Source organism: Gopherus evgoodei, chromosome 1 (assembly GCF_007399415.2).
Source record: "Gopherus evgoodei ecotype Sinaloan lineage chromosome 1, rGopEvg1_v1.p, whole genome shotgun sequence".
NCBI classification, from domain to species: Eukaryota; Metazoa; Chordata; order Testudines; family Testudinidae; genus Gopherus; species Gopherus evgoodei.
This window is the reverse complement of record NC_044322.1, coordinates 123,188,478-123,209,521: the sequence shown is the minus strand read 5'-3', so window position 1 is coordinate 123,209,521 and position 21,044 is coordinate 123,188,478. Positions and strand designations below refer to the sequence as shown.

General features: G+C 39.3%; 1 protein-coding gene across 6 annotated transcripts in view; it reads left to right on the top strand.

Annotated features, from left to right (window-relative positions):
• The window catches only part of CYFIP1 (cytoplasmic FMR1 interacting protein 1), a 143,417-nt gene that overhangs the window by 51,365 nt on the left and 71,008 nt on the right, over positions 1-21,044 (top strand). For 5 of the 6 annotated variants that reach the window (XM_030571175.1, XM_030571199.1, XM_030571168.1 and 2 more), the window contains 12 exons: positions 665-793; positions 2,758-2,862; positions 3,182-3,273; positions 3,924-4,041; positions 4,641-4,763; positions 8,685-8,810; positions 8,927-9,093; positions 10,466-10,613; positions 12,652-12,805; positions 13,969-14,125; positions 19,011-19,107; positions 19,504-19,580. In XM_030571175.1, the coding sequence (XP_030427035.1) occupies positions 665-793; positions 2,758-2,862; positions 3,182-3,273; positions 3,924-4,041; positions 4,641-4,763; positions 8,685-8,810; positions 8,927-9,093; positions 10,466-10,613; positions 12,652-12,805; positions 13,969-14,125; positions 19,011-19,107; positions 19,504-19,580 (1,493 nt within the window). Of the gene's footprint in view, positions 1-664; positions 794-2,757; positions 2,863-3,181; positions 3,274-3,923; positions 4,042-4,640; positions 4,764-8,684; positions 8,811-8,926; positions 9,094-10,465; positions 10,614-12,171; positions 12,320-12,651; positions 12,806-13,968; positions 14,126-19,010; positions 19,108-19,503; positions 19,581-21,044 lie in introns of all 6 variants that reach the window. The other variant, XM_030571191.1, reaches the window with a different exon arrangement.

Below are 21,044 nucleotides of genomic sequence, written 5' to 3'. Positions count from 1 at the left end.
AGCTATTAAAAATGCACTCTGTTCTGTAGCGAGACAAGGTAGATGAGGTAATATCTTTCATTGGACCACTTCTGTTAGTGAGAGACAAGCTTCTGAGTTTACACAGAGCTCTTCTTCAGGTCTGGGAAACTTACTCAGTGTTACAGCTCAATACATGATGGAACAGATTGTTTAGTGTAAGTAGTTAACACACATTTCAAGGGACCATTCAAGGTGAAGTGGTGCGTAAACACCCCTCCAGTCATAGGGAGGAAAGAAAGTGGGAGGAAATACAACCTGGGGAGGGGGAGTTGTTAGTGAGTTATAGATTATTGTAATAAGCCATAAATCCAGTGTCTCTATCCAGTCCATGATTTTTAGTGTCTAGCAAAATTAAGATCCAAGGCTTGTCTTTTGAAAGTGTTCTGTAGGTTTCCTTTGAGGATGAGAACTGATACGTTAGATATAGAGGGATGGGTTTGTGAAAAGTGTTCACCTTCACTCACAGGAGATGTGGTGTTTTTATCTTTTTCCTGTTTCAGTTCATTTGAGAGCATAGTAATTGTCTGGTTTCACACACACAGTTGCTATTGGGGTATTTAATGCAGTTCTGTAGTAACTGCTGACATCTTGTGTGTATAAGCAGTAGACTTAATGTTTTTATTTTGTTTATTTTGTCTTCTAGTCTTTACAGCAACAGCTTGAGGTGATTTCTGGCTATGAAGAACTGCTGGCTGATATTGTGAATTTGTGCGTGGACTACTATGAAAATAAAATGTATCTAACACCCAGTGAGAAACACATGCTCTTAAAAGTAAGGTGTTTTTTTAAAGTGTTGCAAAGTTTAACCATAATGGGGAAAGACACAAATACTTGTGAATTTCACTTCAGCCAGTCCTCTGTTTGCCAGAAACAGACAGCCAAATAACTCATAATGATTAATGTGTTTATATAAAGTTTTGCCCCTTCCTTTTTCCTATATCTCCTCCTTTTCTTCTACATATATCACATACTGCAAATCTTTGATTTTAGGAAGTGTCTAGTTCTATTTTGCAGGGGTGAAAGTAGAAATAGGGACTTACTGGTACGGGGCTGGGTTGGGGCTGGCTCTGGCCCCTGGAAGGAGTGGGGCCTTGGGCGGAAGGGGCGGGGATGCGGGGTTCAGAGCCAGCCCCAGTCCATCCTGTACCAGTAAGTGCTCTCCCCCGCTAGAGTAGCAGCGGCAGTCGGGGGCTCTGGCAGCAGTTTAAAGAGTCCAAGGGTCGGCCGCCGCTATCGCCCCGGGCCCTTTAAACCACTGCCAGAGTCCCCGGCTGCCACTGCTACCCCCTGCCTCTACTGTCCTGGGCCCTTTAAATAGCCCCCGGAGCCCTGGGGTAGCAGTGGCAGGGCTCCGGCGGCTATTTAAAGGCCCAGGGCAGCGGGAGCCCCGGCACTTTAAATAACCTCCAGAGCCCCGCCACCGCTGCCCCAGGGCTCCAGCAGTGGGGCTCTGGCAGCAATTTAAAAGGCCTGGGGCTCCAGCTGCTGCTGGGAGCCCCAGGCCCTTTAAATTGCTGCCTGGGGAAGCCATGGTGTACTGGCTTACTTTCACCTCTGCTATTTTGTACATATTGGAGATGATCTAATTGAACTGAAGCCAGGTGTGGAAAAATGTTTCTATAGAGTTTTAGGGAAGGTAAAATTGAACTAATACATTTTATTTTTAGATATGTAGCATGTTTGGGCAAAAAGAGTGTTTGAAGGTGGCTCTGCATATTGAAACTTCATTTGCCAGTTGTATTACTTCCAGGGACCAGATGGCTTTAGTTATGATTAAACTGAACAGTTGGTAGATAAATGTAGTAGTTTGGAACTTGCATGTATAATACTGTGGTGGATGAGAGGAAATGTAAAATGTACTTCATTTAAGTATGGTATTTTCAGCTGAATGTCTCAATAGATGAAATTATATAAAAAAAATATGGAATAGCACTTAAAATGCTTTCAAGTAGGACAAGCTCTTCTGAGGGAATTGGGGTATTTAATCCCCAAAGAACTAGGTACAGTATTTGTCATGTAGATGAGATATGCTGGCACCCTGAAAGAACCATAGAATGTACTGGATATATTATACTTGTAAGGATCTCTAAAGAGCCCATCTGTGCTGCTGAGTAGTTAAACATGCACATATATTATGGACTGTAGTTCTGGATTTCTAGTACTAAGTAAGTCCTATTGCCTGTGTAGAATTATAACACTTTGTTATTAATTCCAGAATTTAATCACTTTTTTCTTTTGATGCACCGGAGTTCTCCCATTTATAATCTAAACAGAGGGCTATAAAAAAGAAGGAGCTTGACAATGGTTGACCTAAACTTCTGTTATATAACCAACTCTGCATCCGTCATTTTAATAAGAAATAGGAGTTTAAATTTAATATCTAAAAAGAGCCACATTCTAATTTAAATGGGATAACATTTTCGTATGTCTAATCTTTATGCATCTAAGCTGCTTTCAGTAAGTCTTGTTTATCAGGCTAATATTAATTTTAAATGCTACACACTGACATCACTGTAAATTTAAAGTACTATAGAAGAATTAAATACATACTCATGAGTCTCATATTTTGTCACTAGGAGTTTTGAAAAGTGCCTAGTATGCTTTATATGTGTGTGGTTGTGGGTGTGTTAACCAGTTGTGTATTATTATGATAAAGGAACATGGTCTTATCTTCAGCTGAATCACTACCTATGAGCTTGTCTTATGGAAAAGTTATATAGTTTATATTATTTCCAGGTAATGGGCTTTGGATTGTACCTGATGGATGGAAGTGTCAGTAATATCTATAAACTGGATGCAAAGAAAAGAATAAACTTGACCAAGATAGACAAGTTCTTTAAGGTTGGTTAAGAGAGTAATGTTTTAATTAGAATTTTTCAAGTATTATTTTAATGGTGATTTTTCTCCCATTTAAAATACATAGTATTATACTTCAACCAAATAACGTGATATTTTTTCATGAGTAGATACTCTCAGTTGTTCAAATTTGTACATAGTTTAGTTGGATGACAAAAATAATCTTTAACAAAATAACACTGTTAACTAAGCCAGATAATTTTGAACTTGAAGAGGGTGATTTGTTAGGATGACCAAATAAAATTTAAAAACACTTAAAAAATTTGCATTTAATGACTTCATCTGCTTTTTTCCTTGAGTACAGCAGCTGCAAGTGGTCCCGCTGTTTGGCGATATGCAGATTGAACTGGCAAGATACATTAAAACTAGCGCCCACTACGAGGAAAACAAATCCAGGTAGGAATGCAGCACAGAACTGGGGAGAGGGGCAGATCCTCATGGTGCAAATTGTCATTGTCCTGGTAAAATCAATGGGCCTATGGCAGTTCCCAGTTGAGGAACTGTCCCTGGATCACTGTCTTGGGCTATGGTGGGTATATGCTTGTGATAATATGGGTAATACATTTGGTGGGGAGCATTCTGAAATGCTAAAAGCATAAGGCTAGTGTTTTTTCATGGCTGTTGTTTAATTTGGCATGTTTGGTAATAGTAGCATGCCCTTTGTCCTTTTCTGAAGTTATACCATTATGAAATTTTGTAGTCAGGAACACACAGTAACTAACAGGCTTTATAGTTAAACATGAGTAAACAGAAGACCTTTTTTTAAGGTAGTTGAGTGAGGGATAGATCTTGACCTATTGGTATTGTTCTCCATTGCAACAGCAACCCTTTCATCTTATTAAAAAGGAACATTGTTTGGGCTCAGAAAAACAGCCCATCTCTAAAACGTCTAGGCCGGAGAGAGGGAAGCCATGAACACAAGGCCTACAAAAAAAGAGAAGGAAGATGTAAAAGCTGAAAACAGTGGCTCGGTTGTATCACCTATGTGATACCAATTTGTGATGTCTGTAAGGTCAGGATTTATTTTTTCTCGTGTTCTGAAATAGATGGACGTGCACCTCTTCCAGCAGCAGTCCCCAGTACAACATCTGTGAGCAAATGATCCAGATCAGAGAAGATCATATGCGCTTCATTTCAGAACTGGCTCGTTACAGCAACAGTGAGGTAGGTTAATGCTGTCTGTGTCAATTGCACTTGAGTAATGAACATTGCTATAATTAGAAGTGTGAGATGTAAGTAAACCTCAGACTATGTTAAAATGACCTTACTTAAACACATGGATCTCCTAATGATGTTTTTGCACAAGCTTATAAGAGTGAACTACGTTTGTGTTAGCGTTAATTCTGTATTTGCAGATTTCATCACACTTCTTGCATGCCAGTACATTCCAGAACAGGTGGGGTATTTTCTTGGGAATTGCATGTCAAACTCATAGTCTAAGAGCATATACATAGCTTTATGAATAAAAACAAGTTAGGAGTGCATTCTTCAAAAAAGGCACATCTTCCTCATACCGTATGAGGGCTGTCTGCTTCACTTAGTCCGCTGTAATGTTCTGATGATAAAGGATACAAGTACTTTATCTCTAGAATTTGTGAATTTTTAAGTAAGTAAATATGTGGGCTGAAAAGGCAGTAATTGGTGTACTGAATGCAAGATCTAGTGCATATTAACCAGCACCAATCTTTTATTTCCAATAAAAAATGTTTTTTAGTGCCACACACAACGCATTTAATACTTGTGTTTACTTTATTTTGTTCTAGGTAGTGACTGGGTCTGGCCGTCAAGAAGCTCAGAAAACAGACGCAGAGTATCGAAAACTCTTTGATCTCTCTCTCCAGGGACTACAGCTCCTATCTCAGTGGAGTGCACATGTTATGGAAGTGGTATGTTACCTGGGGAGCAAAACCAGAAAAGGAGGAAGTTTAGGGAGACGAGACAGCTAGATAGTGAGGCTGGGTGGTTTTTGCTTTGATGAAAAATATTTACATGTTCTATTGCCATTTGTTTAGTGGTACTTCTATTTTCAACCAGTGAAGAAAACAAAATGTTTTTTTTCTTGAGATAGTAGCAGTACAATTGTATTAATCAGCTGTCCACGATGCAATATCTCTCACATCTTCTTTCAGTAGGCTGAACTTATTAAATTTAAGATATAGTGGTCCCCTTTAAGCCAGAGCTAGCTATTTTTATTCCGCTTTTGAACATATGTTTTGTGGTTTTAAAGCTTCCTTTATTTTGCTACAATACAACTTTAAATTATCTTTCATAGACTGGATCCCAACACACTTCCCAAAGCGAAAAAGACACCAGATGATATGTGGTATAAATAACAGAAAGCAGTTGTATTTTGACATTTTCTAGTGAATAAATTAAAACATTTAGGGCCTCATCCAAAGGCGACGAAAGTAAATGGAAAGATTCCTATTGGCTTCAGATCAGGCCTTTAGTCATAAGGCTGGTGAACACAGAGAAAAAGGAGGAAAAACATTACAGAGAGCAAGAGAGGGAAATATGAGAGAGGAGGTATAGGAAAGCTCTAATGATCTGTTTTTATTTAAACAACTAATCTTGCTGAAAGTAGATGCCAGTGGGGAAAGTAATTAAAAATCTGCAAATTTGACTTAAATGTAAACAAAGTATTTGTAATGGTAACAATTAAAAAGAGGATTCTAAAGTACTCCTTTTATTTATTTATTTTTTTTAAATGTCCCTGGCTCTCTTACATTAACACTGCGTGTCCTATCTGTACCATGGTCTAAGCAAGACAACCTAACCCAAGAGCCTAGACAGTCTGCAGGTGGTGGTAGGTGGAACATGTGCTTATGCCTACTTCTATCCTGTAGTGGCAGTCAAGCTGGGTGAAATTTTTCAGTCAAATAGTTTATTAGCTGAAAAATGCAGATTCAGGGAGACTAAAACTGTTCATGAATTATGGTTGAATTTGGCCAATCGTTTCGACCGAATAAAAAAAACAAAATTTCAAAAAAGTTGAAATGAAAGGTTTCAATTTTTGTTTCAAAATGGCATGTTGTTTTAAAATTTACCTAGATTTGTCAAAAGGTAAAGAACGCCCCAAAAAAACCCTAAAAAAATTCATTTTGCGTTGAATGAAATATTTTGTTCCATCCTAAATAATTTGTTTTTCAGTTTTTCATTTTTGATCACCAAACCAAAGAATCAACTGTTAGCTCAGCTTTAATTGGCGGTGCAAGGCCAGTGGCCTGCCGTATGTAGTGCTTCCATGAATGGTACTATGATAAACACATCCTTGGTTCCTAACCACCTTTTGAGAATTAGGACAGATAAATCGTGTCATTTCTTCCTATGTAATGTATACAAAATCTATCCACCACTTTCTGTTGTGAAAACCTTTAGTTCATGCCTTGATGATCTCCCACTTAGACTACAGCAACCCCTTTTTCTCTGTCCTCCAAAATCCCTCTTGCCTCCCTGGCTTCTGTCTTTACAAATTGCTGCTTCCAAATCATCTCTTTCTCCTGCACGACATCTATGTGATATCTCTGCGATGGGACTCTTTTCTGGCTCTGCATTGTCTTCTGGATCAAATTCACACTTTCTATTCGGGTTCTGTGCAGCTCTGCTCCTGCCCATATCTTGTCACTGGTTGCTCACTGCTCTTCTGTCTGGTTATGTCCCGTGCTGTGCTTTTCTGATTTTTCAACCCCTTATTTCTTTCTTGTGCAAGCACTTCACTATTTCCTCCCATGCCTCACCCTCACCCTCTCCAATGCCGAGAATTTCTTTCTGAGCCTGTATACTATCTATCCTGCTACGCCCTTTTCAAATCCCTCCTCAGAATCTTTACCCACATTCTCAACCCCGAACCCTTATTATGTAAATAGAGTACAAATAAGTAAAAAAGTCCCAAACAGGCATATTGTGCCATCTTAACACCACAAACTAGTTTACGCGTGTTCCATCCTCTTGCCTACTATTTTCTGCTGGGATCCTCTTTGTTGTACCCAACTTAAATTGCACGACAAGAATTGTTTCTCTTAACTTGCTGTGAAAAATGTAACGTGACTCCATGGCACTTAATATGGGGCTGGAATGAGCCCACGGGGCTGGGAGTGATTCAAAACAAATTTCTTGGAAAGATTTTTTTTGTCTCCCAAATAATACCCCAGCTGTTCTGAGACAAGTATAAACTCTATTCTGTCCAAAGTGCAAAATAGCAATATTTATATTCAGCTTTGTAGTCCCAGTATGCCCGTACAGTGTTTGCCAAAGTTATGCCTAGAGGAACAGCTCACTAGGTCTTTTTCATTTCGTTGATTAGAGTTTATTCAAAACTCACTGCATTCTCTAGGCTTCTCAGAATCAGAAGTGATTAGATTTAAGTTTAAAAATGTGAAACCCACAATCAAGTTGAGAATAGAGGGTGTTAATAAGCAAATGGATATAGAAATTGTTTCTCTTTCAAATATCACCTTGATTACCCCCCTGTTAAAAAGACTTATGGGTTTGCCAGATATTTAGATAATTTATGTAAATAGCATGCTAAGGAGGGCCTTTACAGCTTTCCATTTTAAATCCAAGCAAATGGCTTACTTAGACAGCCAATATACTGGCACTGAGAAATGTAACCATCGCTGTCCCTGCAGTTTAGGGTAGCTGGAAGACCTACTCCGTGATCAGTTACATTGTAATCTGTATTGTCACTTGAGGTCAAAATGATTTTCAGTGTTTTGTCCTGGATGTCTTTTTCTATGACCTCTCAGGAAATAGAATGTTTCTTAGGAACTGACAGTGTACCTGTGATCCAAGTATTTGTTCTGTTTGCGTGGGCAGCCACTCAGATAAGGAGAAGGCAAGTGGCATGTCGATTATGTATGGTTTGATGGTATCTGGCTTTTAAAAAAAATCTTTAAGTATTTTAACATTTTATAATTTTAGGTTTAGTTTTAAGTTTTATTGTAATACTTTTTGGTGTTTGTGCGTTGGCCTACGGCTAAGTTACTATTAATAAACTTTGCTTTGGCACTTGGTATTTTAACCCATAATAATGTCTTATACAGCACTATAATCTGTCTACCACTCAAGTTGTAGTAGGTGTCGCAACTCAATTCTTGTTGCTAAAATTAAAGTTGTGGAAAACTGGATAAGTAAGTAAATGGAATTTTCCAGTTAACATAATTAATTGATATGATCAATTCCTGCTAAAACTCAGTATTGGAACATCTTGCACTATGTTAGTATGCTATTTTGATCCTGGTACCTGAACAGGACACGTTTCTCTTGAAATATTGCATTTTCAGAGTCACAGACAAAATCAATCTGTCTTTTTTTTCTCTCTTTTCTAAGTGCTAATAGAAATCAGCAAGTCTTTTTGGCTTCAAACTGACTTTAAAATCTAAACAGTCAGTCATTTCAAAATCTTCTCTTTACACTTGTTTTTGCATTTGAGGCGTTTTTCTCGGTTCTGTGTAGGTGAAATGAAGACAGGTTTTTACTTAAGTTAATCTTCGTTAAAAAGTTAGACCACATCACAAGCTGAGAATTTCTTGTATTCTTTGAATTAATGTAGTGTAGAGATATATGTCCGAAAGAGCTTTTAGAAAGTAGTGAATATGGCAAGTGATTTCTGTCAGGAGTTTTAGAAGTTACAGTACTGTTCTAAAACCATGCGGTATCATATCATCAACTATTACTAAGAATGATGGAATGTCTTATTAGAATAAAACCTGCATTACAGGTAGGATGTCCTGAAGTCTTTTTGTGTTATTTCTCAATCTTTTCTTTTCTTCCATATATCTTTCTTCACCTACCTGTGTGAATTGCAGTATTCATGGAAACTGGTACATCCAACTGACAAATACTCCAATAAAGATTGCCCTGACAATGCAGAAGAGTATGAAAGAGCAACACGATACAATTATACTAGTGAAGAGAAGTTTGCCTTGGTTGAGGTAAAAAAACTTTTCCCCTTTATAGAGATTTGACCTTTTTCATTCTTCCCCCTTCCCTTTATTTATATATTTTTTTTAAAATCTATCTATCTAATCTATCTATCTTCTCCCTACAGGTTATTGCCATGATCAAAGGTCTTCAGGTGCTGATGGGGAGAATGGAAAGTGTCTTTAACCATGCCATACGTCATACCATTTATGCTGCTCTTCAGGACTTCTCCCAGGTCACACTGAGAGAACCATTAAGACAGGCCATAAAAAAGAAGAAAAACGTAATTCAGAGGTAGTGTTAACATTTTCACACAATGTCCTATATTCCTTCTCCCGTATTTTACTAGTTAAATATTGTCTAATGCTAACATTCATATTTCAAAGGCAACCACCACCATTGCTCATAGTTTGAATGTCAAAAATTAGCTTTGCTGACTACATATTAGTCTAAAACAACCTGCTCGGTGCTGATTACTTTAAGATAAGAGAACTAGAATGGTTAACAACATGTCACCTTTAAACCTTTTAATTCTACCATTACCATTAATGGTATGTGTTGTCTTGCTTTTTATTTTAAAGAGAAACTGGGGGCAACTTTCTGATGATTCCAGTACTACTACTACTTGCTCTTCTATATTGCTCGTCCTTCTTCTCTGTCTCTTCATCCTAACCCCCACCACCACAAAAAAAGAAAAGAAAAAGAAAAAAAAGCCGTCTGTCTTTCCCCTCAACTTTTCCTGCTCTCTTCATCTCCCCCTGCTCAATCTTCTATACTGTGGTCAGAGCCATCCTTAACCTTGTTTTTGTCTCTCCAGCTGTTGCCTTTCCTCATGACATGTTGTACCTTTTTGATTTACTCCCATCCATTGCTGGGTGCCTTGCAAGATTCTTGCGGGTGAAGACCCTTAACTGGTCATGCTACTGCTAAACTCCACCTCCACAAAAATACCATCCCAAACAAATGAATGAAATGTTCAGATTATTCCAGATTTTAAGATTGCAAGTAGATTCTTACACTGTTTTTTTCTGGTGACTTTCATATTCCTTATGTAAATCTGTTGTAGTCTGAGGTTTTCTCGGTGTGGAAACAGAAGAGTGTTTCTTGAGCCATTAAAATAACATTTTTCAGAAATGTTTGAATGTGGGAGGTGAAGTTCACTTGATCACTCAGTACACTATGAGCAATGCTTAGATGGTTTTTGAGAAGTACTCATATTCCAATTCAGTACTTAGAATTGTAACTGAAGAGCATCATAATATTGGATGACCACTGCCACACCTATGCAAACCTTTAAGAGATAATTTTTTCAGAATTTTTCTTAGAATTTTAAAAAGTATTGTGCATTGCCAAAATTATTTTATAAGCAGAAGCTTTCTTCTTTGTTATCGGTGTTCTTCAGATCTGATTCGTTTGATGGTAAATTCTAATGTTATATTGAATTTGCATCTGTGCTATACATCCCAAAGTCAATAATATACATGTATATCTTGCTAAAGGTATCTATCAATGATGGAAAAAACAAATGCTGTCAGAGTATGACTCGAAAATATAAGCTTGACTGATAAAATGTCACCCCTCTAGAAAGTTTGCTTCAGCGTGCTTGTGGCTCTGAAATAAGCATTTATATTTGTTTGTGTGCTAAAGCATTTTGGATTGTGTCTAGTGTTCTTCAGGCCATCAGAAAGACAGTTTGTGACTGGGAAGCAGGACATGAACCATTTAATGACCCGGCACTAAGAGGAGAGAAAGACCCCAAAAGTGGTTTTGACATCAAAGTTCCAAGGCGAGCAGTGGGACCCTCCAGTACCCAGGTATTTTCTGTTCTTCTTGTATGATAGCCATAGTATTAGCATCACTGATTAACATAGAAATCTCTTCACTACTGAGCCCTGTTAAAAGCTGGAGTGGATTTAGGTTACTCCCAAGTTATACTTAAAAATTATATACATTTTAAAGTATAAATCCACTATAAATCTGAATTAGTTAAAATTCTCTATCTGGGATGCTTTCACTTTCATTTTGTACCCTAATGTATTCTTTTCCCAAAGGCTCCACTTCCATACTTTTCATCTTGTTCCAAGGGAATGCCACATTTTAAAGCTGTGCCTTTTTAAATGTTCAAACTTCTTCTATTTTTGAAATGACTGGACCCTTTCCTGGCTGGCTCCTCCTTCCAGACTAAATTGTTCTTGTTGTTTTTTAAACTCCTTAACTGTGTAGGTCCTTGCTATATTTTAGACTTGCATTCTTGAACTTGGTCCTGGTGGATATTTGTGCTGACCCCACCTCTCTTTCCACCACTATGTCTTAAGTCCGTAATGTCTTGTGCTTTTGCCATGGTGGTCCATAGAGTGCAGAATTCCACCTTGAAATCCATCTAATCTTTCTCTCTCTGTTGTTAAACAGCATAATTTTTTCCAAGATCTTCTTTATAATAACCACTGTTATCCCATATTTAGAAGCTTGCCCCTTCTCTGTTTTCTAGATGGGATCCCTCTTTATCTTTTCTGTTTGCTGTTTTGAGGGAAGTTTGTATAGTAGCGCGTTTATGATTGATACATTACTGCACAGTGCTCTGAGCAAACTGGGACATGAAAATGAATGGAATTATGGTATATCAGTGAAATACTGTGATTCCTAAAATCTTGGGGTGAAGTTGGGGAAGAGCCTGTCTAGGCACTGCTTTTATATTAATCATGGGTGCAGTGCTTTTATATTAATCATGGGTGACTGAGTTAGGTTTAAAAAATTGTCTGGAAAAATGTTTAAATATCTAATGAAAATTTTGTTTCAGTAAATGGAATCAGTACAATGCTTTATTCTAATAATAATTCTCTTTTTTTTAAATCACCACCAATGTTTTTTCTTACTCTTGATATGTTTAGGGGGCTTTGTTTCACTGGTTGTGGCAAACTCATTAAAATACACTGTTCTGTCTGCTGTCTGTTGTGACCTGTTTATCTTTGCTGAGGAGGGGAAACAAATTACAGCAATTCCTTGGATTGCAGTTCTGTCAGTTTTATGTAATTTCAAAATAATTCACTGGATTTACTACTTAGAAATTTTTGTGAAAAAACTGAGAAGCAGCTAGTCTCTTATGACCAGATTCAGCTCTCATTTAAATCAGTGAGAGCCTTTCCATTGACTTAAATGAGCATTGTATTGGACCCTCACAGAATAATGAGTCCAAATGAAGAAACTTGCCTACTTTAGAAGTGGATGTTTCCCTCTGCATGCTTACTGTATTGTTTTTCATCCCTTAACACACTAACACACACTTTTTCTGCTTCTGTTTCCCCTTCCTTATTTACCCACATGTTGTATTAACTGTTTCTCTCCCCCCGCTTCTCCTTGTCTGTTGGTTTTTAGCTCTACATGGTTCGCACTATGACAGAGTCCTTAAACTCTGCTGAGCTGTTGAAGCAGCTCAAGTCTCTTGGAATGGAAAAGCTATTGCATGTGATAAACAAGTTTCTGAGGCAGTCCTACATCTATCCGCCTCTTTTAAACTTTGGTGGTAAGATATTACGTATTATTTTTATTTGTGGCAAGTGAACTGTTCCACTGCAAATTATCTATTGCTTTATATTAATGCAGACTCCCTTTACGTGGAAAGCTTTCTGGCTAGGCATTTATATTGGCATTAACTTTTGGTTGGAGCATTTACCTTTTTCCCAAAGGAGAAAGGCATGGCTCTTGCTGAAATTTTACTATTTTACAATTTTACAATTTCAGTTTGAAGTGGAGCAGTCACTTTCTTGATAGTATTTTTCAGTGTTGCTCAACTAATGTACCATGTGTATTTTCCTTTTTTCCTTTCCACCACAAATGTTTCCTTTAATGATACAGCTTTACATGGTGAGAACTATGTTAGAGTCTCTCATTGCTGACAAAAGTGGTTCCAAGAAAACCTTGAGAAGTAGCCTTGAGGGGCCCACCATATTGGACATAGAAAAATTTCATCGCGAGTCTTTCTTCTACACTCATTTGATAAATTTCAGTGGTAAGATACGTAGATGATCAGTGTTCAGCTTAGCATGTCCTAACACCTTTAGCGTGCCCTGGAAAATGTTTCCGATTACCTAAGCCAGTTAGATCTGGTTTGTTTATCTAAAACATTGGCCTGTCAGAACTTTTTGAGATACAAAAGAAAGATTCACCTAAATGCTTTTCGTTTTTTTCCCTTTTATGCATTTGTTTTAATGGGCTGTATTTTTTTTATTGTTACTTTATATTTTTATATAATAAAGACACAACATCAAACCTGTTTAAATAGCAAAAATTTAAGAACTTCATTTTTTTTAGAAGACACACCAAGTCCCTAGTAGTGGTAAATCTGGTATTGATTAGCTACCCCTCTGTATTCTGTCAGTTGTAATCGGAAACATGTTATCCTAATGGATTCACCTACTGACATTAACTGTATCTAGTCTTTGTCATCACCATGTTGTGTTGTCTTTCATCTTTTTATTTTTCTGGAACCCTTAGCTCTCAAAGGAGAGGTGCCTGTTAGTTCCCGTTCTAACGCTTTCCATAAACAGCACCGTGTTTATTAGAAAATGTTGAAGTAAAAAGTTAATTCTTGTTTTGGTTCTCTAGCATTCTGAAAACATTGCCTGTGGTGTGTCTGTTACTTGGAGAGACTAAGGAATCTCTCAGCATCTCAAAATTATCTTCCCTTATTCCTGACTCTCCCTCAAGAGTTCAGATAATTCCCTGCCCTTCTAATCTGCAAGGATCATATGGGGCCAGTCAATTTTACTGCTTAATCAGATGGATGGAATAAAAATGATGGCCACAAGATGCTCCAACCTTCCTTCTCCCCAAGCTGAGGAGCTGAGAGCATTGATTTTACAGCACTTTGAGCCCCTGCTGGAGAATTAAACTTAGCTCTCCTCCAGGGTGGTATAATATACTTTTGCCACTAAACCAGTGGGCTGGCCCACTTTGGCAATATTTTCTGTAATAAAACACTTGAGCTTTTGTGTGTGTTCACAACTATTTTAAAAACCTCACAGGTTTTACATTTGAATTTGATTTACCTGTAGCTCTAGTGACTCACCTGCTTCGTAGTTTCACATTTACCATCATAATCACATTTTTTTGTTTTGTTCCTAACTTGCTTCTCATATGAGAAGAATAATGGCTTGTCATTTATTCTGAAAGAAACCTTGCAGCAATGCTGTGACCTGTCCCAGTTGTGGTTCAGAGAGTTCTTCTTAGAACTCACAATGGGAAGAAGAATCCAGTTCCCCATTGAGATGTCTATGCCTTGGATTTTGACCGACCATATTCTGGAGACAAAAGAGGCATCAATGATGGAGTAAGGTCTATGTGTGCTCTTCTTTTGCGTCATTTTAAATACCATTGTATTATAAAGTTAGTGCCTATATATATCAGACCACTGATGTTAACAAGTTGTTGCTAAGATAGTATTGCAAATGTAATTCTTTAATGATACTGTTTCCTGGATTCCTACTTTCATCTCTGCACGCTAGTGTGAGTTCCCCTGACTCTCAACGATTTTGGTTCTTTGAGGCACAGGCAGGCCAGCCTTATTCTGAGAGCCACACTCAGTGCTTCTCTGCCCCCTCTAGAACATAAAGTTTCCAGGTGAAATCCTAACCCTATCAAAGTTAATGGCAACACTTGTATTGCCTTCAGAGCAGCCAGGATTTAACTCTGTTCCTTAATGAATGGAAAGCAAATAGCTCTCCGCACTAGAAACGTAACAAGCATCAAAGAATGTTAGGACAACATCTTCGGAAAAAAATGTAATTGAAAATGTACCCTGTTCTGAGGTGGATCAGTAGGAGTCAGCCAATACAGTGTCTTCAGAGAAATAGAATGGCAGATGAACAATTATTTATTCTCAGTATTCTGAGTGTATGTGCAAGGAAAAAGAAAATGAATCTAAATTATCCTATTTGTTTCCATCTCTTTTTGAGACAAAGCTGATAGCAGTATTTTAATGCTTTTCATTTCTGTGGCTTCCTATTTGCTCCTATTCCCTGTGGGGGCCAATCGTGCAATGGCCAGAAAAGTTGATCTTATGTGGTCTGAAAGGTCTTCCTCTCCACACATTTAAATTGTCATGCTTAGTAAAAACAAAAGCTTGGGAAATGTTTTGGAGATGTGGGATACCAAGTGTTAAATTCTGAGGTTTGTATGGTAGTGGTCTCTGCTGTCTCCTGCTGCTATCTGCTTGACTGTTCAAGAGGGCCAGAGTTCTCTGGAGTCTGTCATGCAGGTCACATAAATGCCTGGATCAGGCCTCTGGACCGGATGTTTGGCACTGTTGCCCTGACTGGTCATTCCTTTCTAGAGAATTTAGTAGTCAGATTTTTTTGTGGCATGGTACATTGCAGATAATAGATCTGCTTGCCTTCTGTATTTTTAATCTTCTCAGTCTAAACTACAAATAATTTTTTCAATGATCAAGTATTTTTGTTATTATATTTACAAAGAAGCATTTCATAAACTATGAATATTTGTTCTTCGAGTACGTGTCAGTGCAGATCCCACGGTAGGCGTGCATGGGCCCAAGATCAGAATTTTCTGAGCAGCTGTGCCCCTCAAGGCAGCGTCTGCACCCTGTGCCTCCCGGGACCCCATTCAAGGGTATAAAAGAATAAAGAGGGGAGTGTCTTCAGTTCTCTCTTACTGTCCACGGAAGTGAGATGGAACCTGAGGAGTGTCCGATCTCCTACTCACTTCAAGCTCTGTTTCTAACCTAGTTTTATGAAAAAAAAATCCTTCTTCAACTCTTACCTTGTTAACTTTTTCTTTGGCCATCTCCTCCGAAAGAGAGGACACTCCCGCATAGTCCCTTATACAGCATGGCAGGTATTTGGCACTAACCACCGTGGCAGGTGCCAAAACCTTATGGTTTAATCCCTATTTGTCCAACAAAGAACTTGTCCTGCTGGTTGACTGGCATCACCAATGCCTTTTCTGTTTTGGGGAAAACCACAAATGAGTGGTGTGTAAATCCTTTTGACTGAGTGCTCCCAAGTCGAGGGATGTGCAGGTAAAACTCCACCTGCTTGAGTAATCAGTGTGCATCACCTCAGACCCAGAGGAGACATCCAACTCCAAACAACCCAAGGGGGTCATCCCTCAGTAAAAACTCCTCTGAGTAGACTTTTGAGTTTACAGACCTGAAGAAGAGCTCTCTGTAAGCTCAAAAGCTTGTCTCTCTCATCAACAGAAATTGGTCCAATCAAAGATATTACCTCATCCACCTTATCTCTCTAATATCCTAGGACCAACATGGCTCCAACTACACTTCATAGAATTTTGAATAAGGGATTGTTTGTGAGGTGGCAGCTTTTAGCGTGTTTTCAGGAGACAGACCAAAAAAACCCCAAAACTAAAATCGCTAGAGTTGGCAGTACGGCTATCTGTCCACCCACAGGAAGTACCCAAGATTCATGGTGGGATCAAATCATTACCAGTATGAAGTCTTCCATTTTGACTCTTCATGATACCAAGGGTCTTCACAGAACGTGTTGTGAATGTCTAAGGTGATGTGGCATCTACACGTAATTGGACAACTGGCTGATCAGAAGCAGGTGAGAGTAGAAGATGTCATCAGGCTGGAACAGTGCTCTATCTGTATTCACCTGGCTGGGTCTCCTAGTGACCTGTAAAAAACCTGACATTTACCTCGCTTCAGATGATAAAGTTCAAAGAAGTCCTGGTTGCCTACAGATCAGGAAAAGCCTCTACAGAGACTCAAACTCCAGCTGACATCAGAACCAGCACAGTATGAACATGCCTCACAGTGCTAGGTCACACGTTGGCTTGCATGTACAAGACGCCACTTGCCAGACTTCACCTATGCCCTCTTCAGCTCTGCTTTAGGACAGTTTTTTCTCTGGGGAAACACCCGATAGACGAGGAGGTCATAGTACCTCATGAGGTCATAGTACCTCATCATGTCACTGCTGAACTTCCTTGGTGGTTAAAATCCACAAATGTGAAAAGGGGTGTGTGTCTCCTTTTCAGTTTCCTCTCTAACAAAGACACTAATTAAACGTGTATCAGGGACAGCTAGGGGAGTTCACTTGAACCATCTATAGATCCAAGCAACTTGGACCCTAAGTGACACGTGGCTACCTGTGGAGATCCTAATGCTCAGAGCCATCAGACTAGCCCGCATGGCTTTCCTGTCGGTCCTCCAAAACTCAATAATGTTGAGCTTCAGACAGCAAGACAGCTATGCACTACATAGACAAGCAAGCAGGTGTCTGCTCCTTGCCCTTTGCCCTTGAAGCCATCAACTTCTGCAATTGGTGCCATCAGAACAGGGTAAATCTGAGAGGCCCTTAGCCTCCTGGTAGGCGGCAACAGCTCTAGCAGAATTCCTGAGGCAGTCAATGACCACCCACAAATGCTCATTGCACAGATCCACCATGGAGGTAATAATCGATCAGTGGGGATTCCCCATGGTACACATGCGCACTGCCAAGAACAGTGCAAAACTTTTGTTCTAGAGGATGCCTGAGTCCAGGTTCACTGCTGGATACCTTCCTCCTACTGAAGAACAAAGAGTTGCTGTACAATTTCCCACCCGTTCCCCAGATTTCCAGGGGGATTTCTAAGATCAAAAGAGACAAAGCCATGATTATCCTGGTGGCTATGTACTGGCCAAGGCAGTTCTGGCTGACAGATCTTCTGCAGATGTCCATTCAGCCTTCTGATATGGCTCCTAGATCATCTGGATCAGATCTTGCAGTATTACAGCCAGATACTCCACACAGATCTGAAGTCACTGAACGTGACGGTGCTGGCTGAATGCTATGGATAGGTATTGCTCCTTTCCAGTCTAGGAATTCCTGATACAAAGCAGGAAGAATTTACTGGAAAAACTTTTCAAAATGGAAGGGGTTCTTAATATGGGCAGCCCAAAAAGGCCTGGGCCCAGTACGGGCCTCTGTACTGAAGATACTTGACGACCTACTACTCTTCAGGCAAGCGGTCTTTGGCTCAGCTCTGTTGGAGTCCACCTTGGAGTGATTTCAGCTTGTCAATTATCTATACAGTCGTGCTTGGTCTTCTCTCACCCCATGTATAGAAGAGCTTTAAAGGTCTATTACACAGTTATCCAGCAGTCAGAGAACCCCCTCCTGCTTGTGACCTTGATATAGTCCTTCTGAGATGCATGGAGCCTTTCACTGAGCCTCCCTCAGAATGCTCCTTACACCTCTTTACTCTGAAGATGGTCTTCCTAGTTGTTATCACTTTGAGTGAGCTTCAGACACTATAGCTAACCCTCATCCCACAACATTTCAAAGGGAAAAGATGTTGCTAAGACCTCACCTGAAAGTCATTCTCAGAATGACATCAGAATCTCATCTGAACCAATCCATCAACTTACCTGTCGTCTTTGTCACTGGGAGAAGAGAAGTTAAACAGACTAGGTGTATCTAGAGGTCTCCTTTTATTATGTTGACAGGACCAAACAATTCAAATTGTTGCCCCATCTGTTTCTGGCTGAAACAGGATATTCAAAGGCCAACTTATCTGATCTTAAAGAATATTGGAACAGATAACGCAAGGAGATACATTGTGTTACCAGCTGGTGGTTACCTCTCCCACTCGACATCGAGGCTCAGTTCATGAGAGCTCAGGTGACTTCTGCCTGCTTTAGAAATGTACCAATATGAGAAACCTGTAAGGCACCAACATGGAGTAACCCTTTGTCAAACACTATGTCTTGGACTTGGCAGGTAGAACAGATGCCAAGTTTGGGTGACCAGTATTACAATCACTGTTTGACTTGTGCAACTGAAACACCTTATTCCCACTATCTCGAGAGGATACTGCTTGCCAGTCACGTACGTGCTGACACATACTCAGCGCAAGAACAGTTACTTCCTCTATCGTAACTGTGGTTCTTCAAGGTGTTATAGTTAGTGTAGATGTTATGACCTACGCTCTCTTTTAGAAGTCCCTACCTACCATGGGCTTTGAATTTCAAGGGGACTGAGGGAGCACCATGTCAATGCTGCCCTTTATGCCTTCGCACTGGAGCACAAGGAGGCCCAGGGTATGTACACCGCCCCAACTCTGCTATTCAAAAAAATCTGATTTCATGCCCATGTGCCATATGTGCACCTTCAGTGGGATCCAAAGTGACCACATCTCAAAGAATCAAATTTGCTGTAGGGTAAGTAACTGTTCTTTTTTTCTTTTTCATTTAGGTATGTTCTCTATTCTTTGGATCTTTACAATGATAGCGCTCATTATGCGCTTACTAAATTTAAGAAGCAGTTCCTCTACGATGAAATTGAGGCAGAGGTAAAGTAAACTCATCTATTGGAGAAAACAGTTATGTATCCTAGTAGGGAGATGGAGTCTGTTAAAGGTGAAGGAACATTATGCAGCAATATGTATATCTTCAAAGCAGATGGTGATGATATAGAATGAAAGTGGTGAGAATGCCAAAAGAAGAAACAAAGGGAGGAGGATGCAATCTTCCACAGTGATAAGCTTTGAATAAACACATATCTGCATATGTCTGGTTTCGGCATTGTTTAGATTGAAGTAACTGCTCTTCATGGGGAAGTAGAGGAGTTTGGTGCTGACTAGCACTTTTTGATTTGTTTTTGTAGGTAATGACAAGGGAGACTAGGATATGTGCCCCTTTTTATACCTGTGCAAATACTAATCAATAATGTCCCTACCATTTTCCAGGTAAACTTGTGTTTTGACCAATTCGTCTACAAGTTGGCAGACCAGATATTTGCATACTACAAGATTATGGCGGGAAGGTAACTATTCTGATAGTAACATCTTTTATACATGTATTTTTGTTTGTTTGTTTGTTCCAGTTTTCACCAAAAAGGTTAGTAGCGATTGGACAGCTAACATAGTGAATGCCACTGAAAATGAGGTAAGATCAGAGGCTAAAAGAGGGAAAGAACAAGCTAAAAATTATTTAGACAAGTTAGATGTCTTCAAGTCACCAAGGCCTGATGAAATACATCCTAGAATATTAAGGGAGCTGACTGAGGAGATATCTGAGCCATTAGTGATTATCTTCGAAAAGTCTTGGAAGACGGGAGAGATTCCAGAGGACTGGCAAAGGTCAAATTATAGTGCCAATCTTTAAAAAGGGAAATAAGGACAACCTGGGGAATTACAGACCAGTCATCTTAACTTCAGAACCCGGGAAGATAATGGAGCAAATAATTAATCAATCAGTTTGCAAACACCTAGAAGATAATAAGATAAGTAACCACATGGATTTGTCAAGAACAAATCATGTCAAATCAACCTGATAGCTTTCTTTTGAAAGGGTAACACCCTTGTGGATGGGATAAAGCTGTAGATGTGGTATATCTTGAGTTTAATAAGGCTCTTGATACTGTTTCACATGACCTCATAAACAAACTAGGGAAATAAAATCTAGATGAGCTACTACAAGGTGAGTACATAACTGGTTGGAAAACCATTCCCAGAGAGTAGTTATCAGTGGTTCACAGTCAAGTTGGAAGGGCATATCAAGTGGGGTCCCACAGGGATAAGTTCTGGGTCCAGCTCTCCTCAATATCTTCACCAATGATGTAGACAATGGCATAGAGAATGCACTTATAAAGTTTGTGGATGATACCAAGCTGGGAGGGATTGCAAGTGCTTTGGAGAATAGGATTAAAATTCAAAATGATCTGGACAAACTGGAGAAATGGCCTGAAGTAAATAGGGTGAAATTCAGTAAGAACAAATGCAAAGTACTCCACTTAGGAAGGAACAATCAGTTGCACACATACAAAATGGGAAATGACTGCCTAGGAAGGAGTACTGAAGAAAGGGATTTGGGTGTCATAGTGAATCACACAGTGTTGACTCATATTTAGTTTAACACTGTTGCAAAAAAAAGCAAACATAATTCTGGGATGTACACCTCTACCCCGATATAACGCGACCCGATATAACGTGAATTTGGATATAACACAATAAAGCAGCACTCGCGGGGGGGGGAGGGGGAGGCTGCGCGTTCTGGTGGATCATAGCAAGTTCGATATAATGCGGTTTCACCTATAACGCAGTAAGATTTTTTTGGTTCCCGAGGACAGCGTTATATCAGGGTAGAGGTATATTAGCAGGAGTGTTGTAAGCAACACACGAGAAGTAATTCTTCTGCTCTATTCCGCACTGATTAAGCCTCAAATGGAGTACTGTGTCCAGTTCTGGGCACCATATTTCAGGAAAGATGTGGACAAATTGGAAGAAAA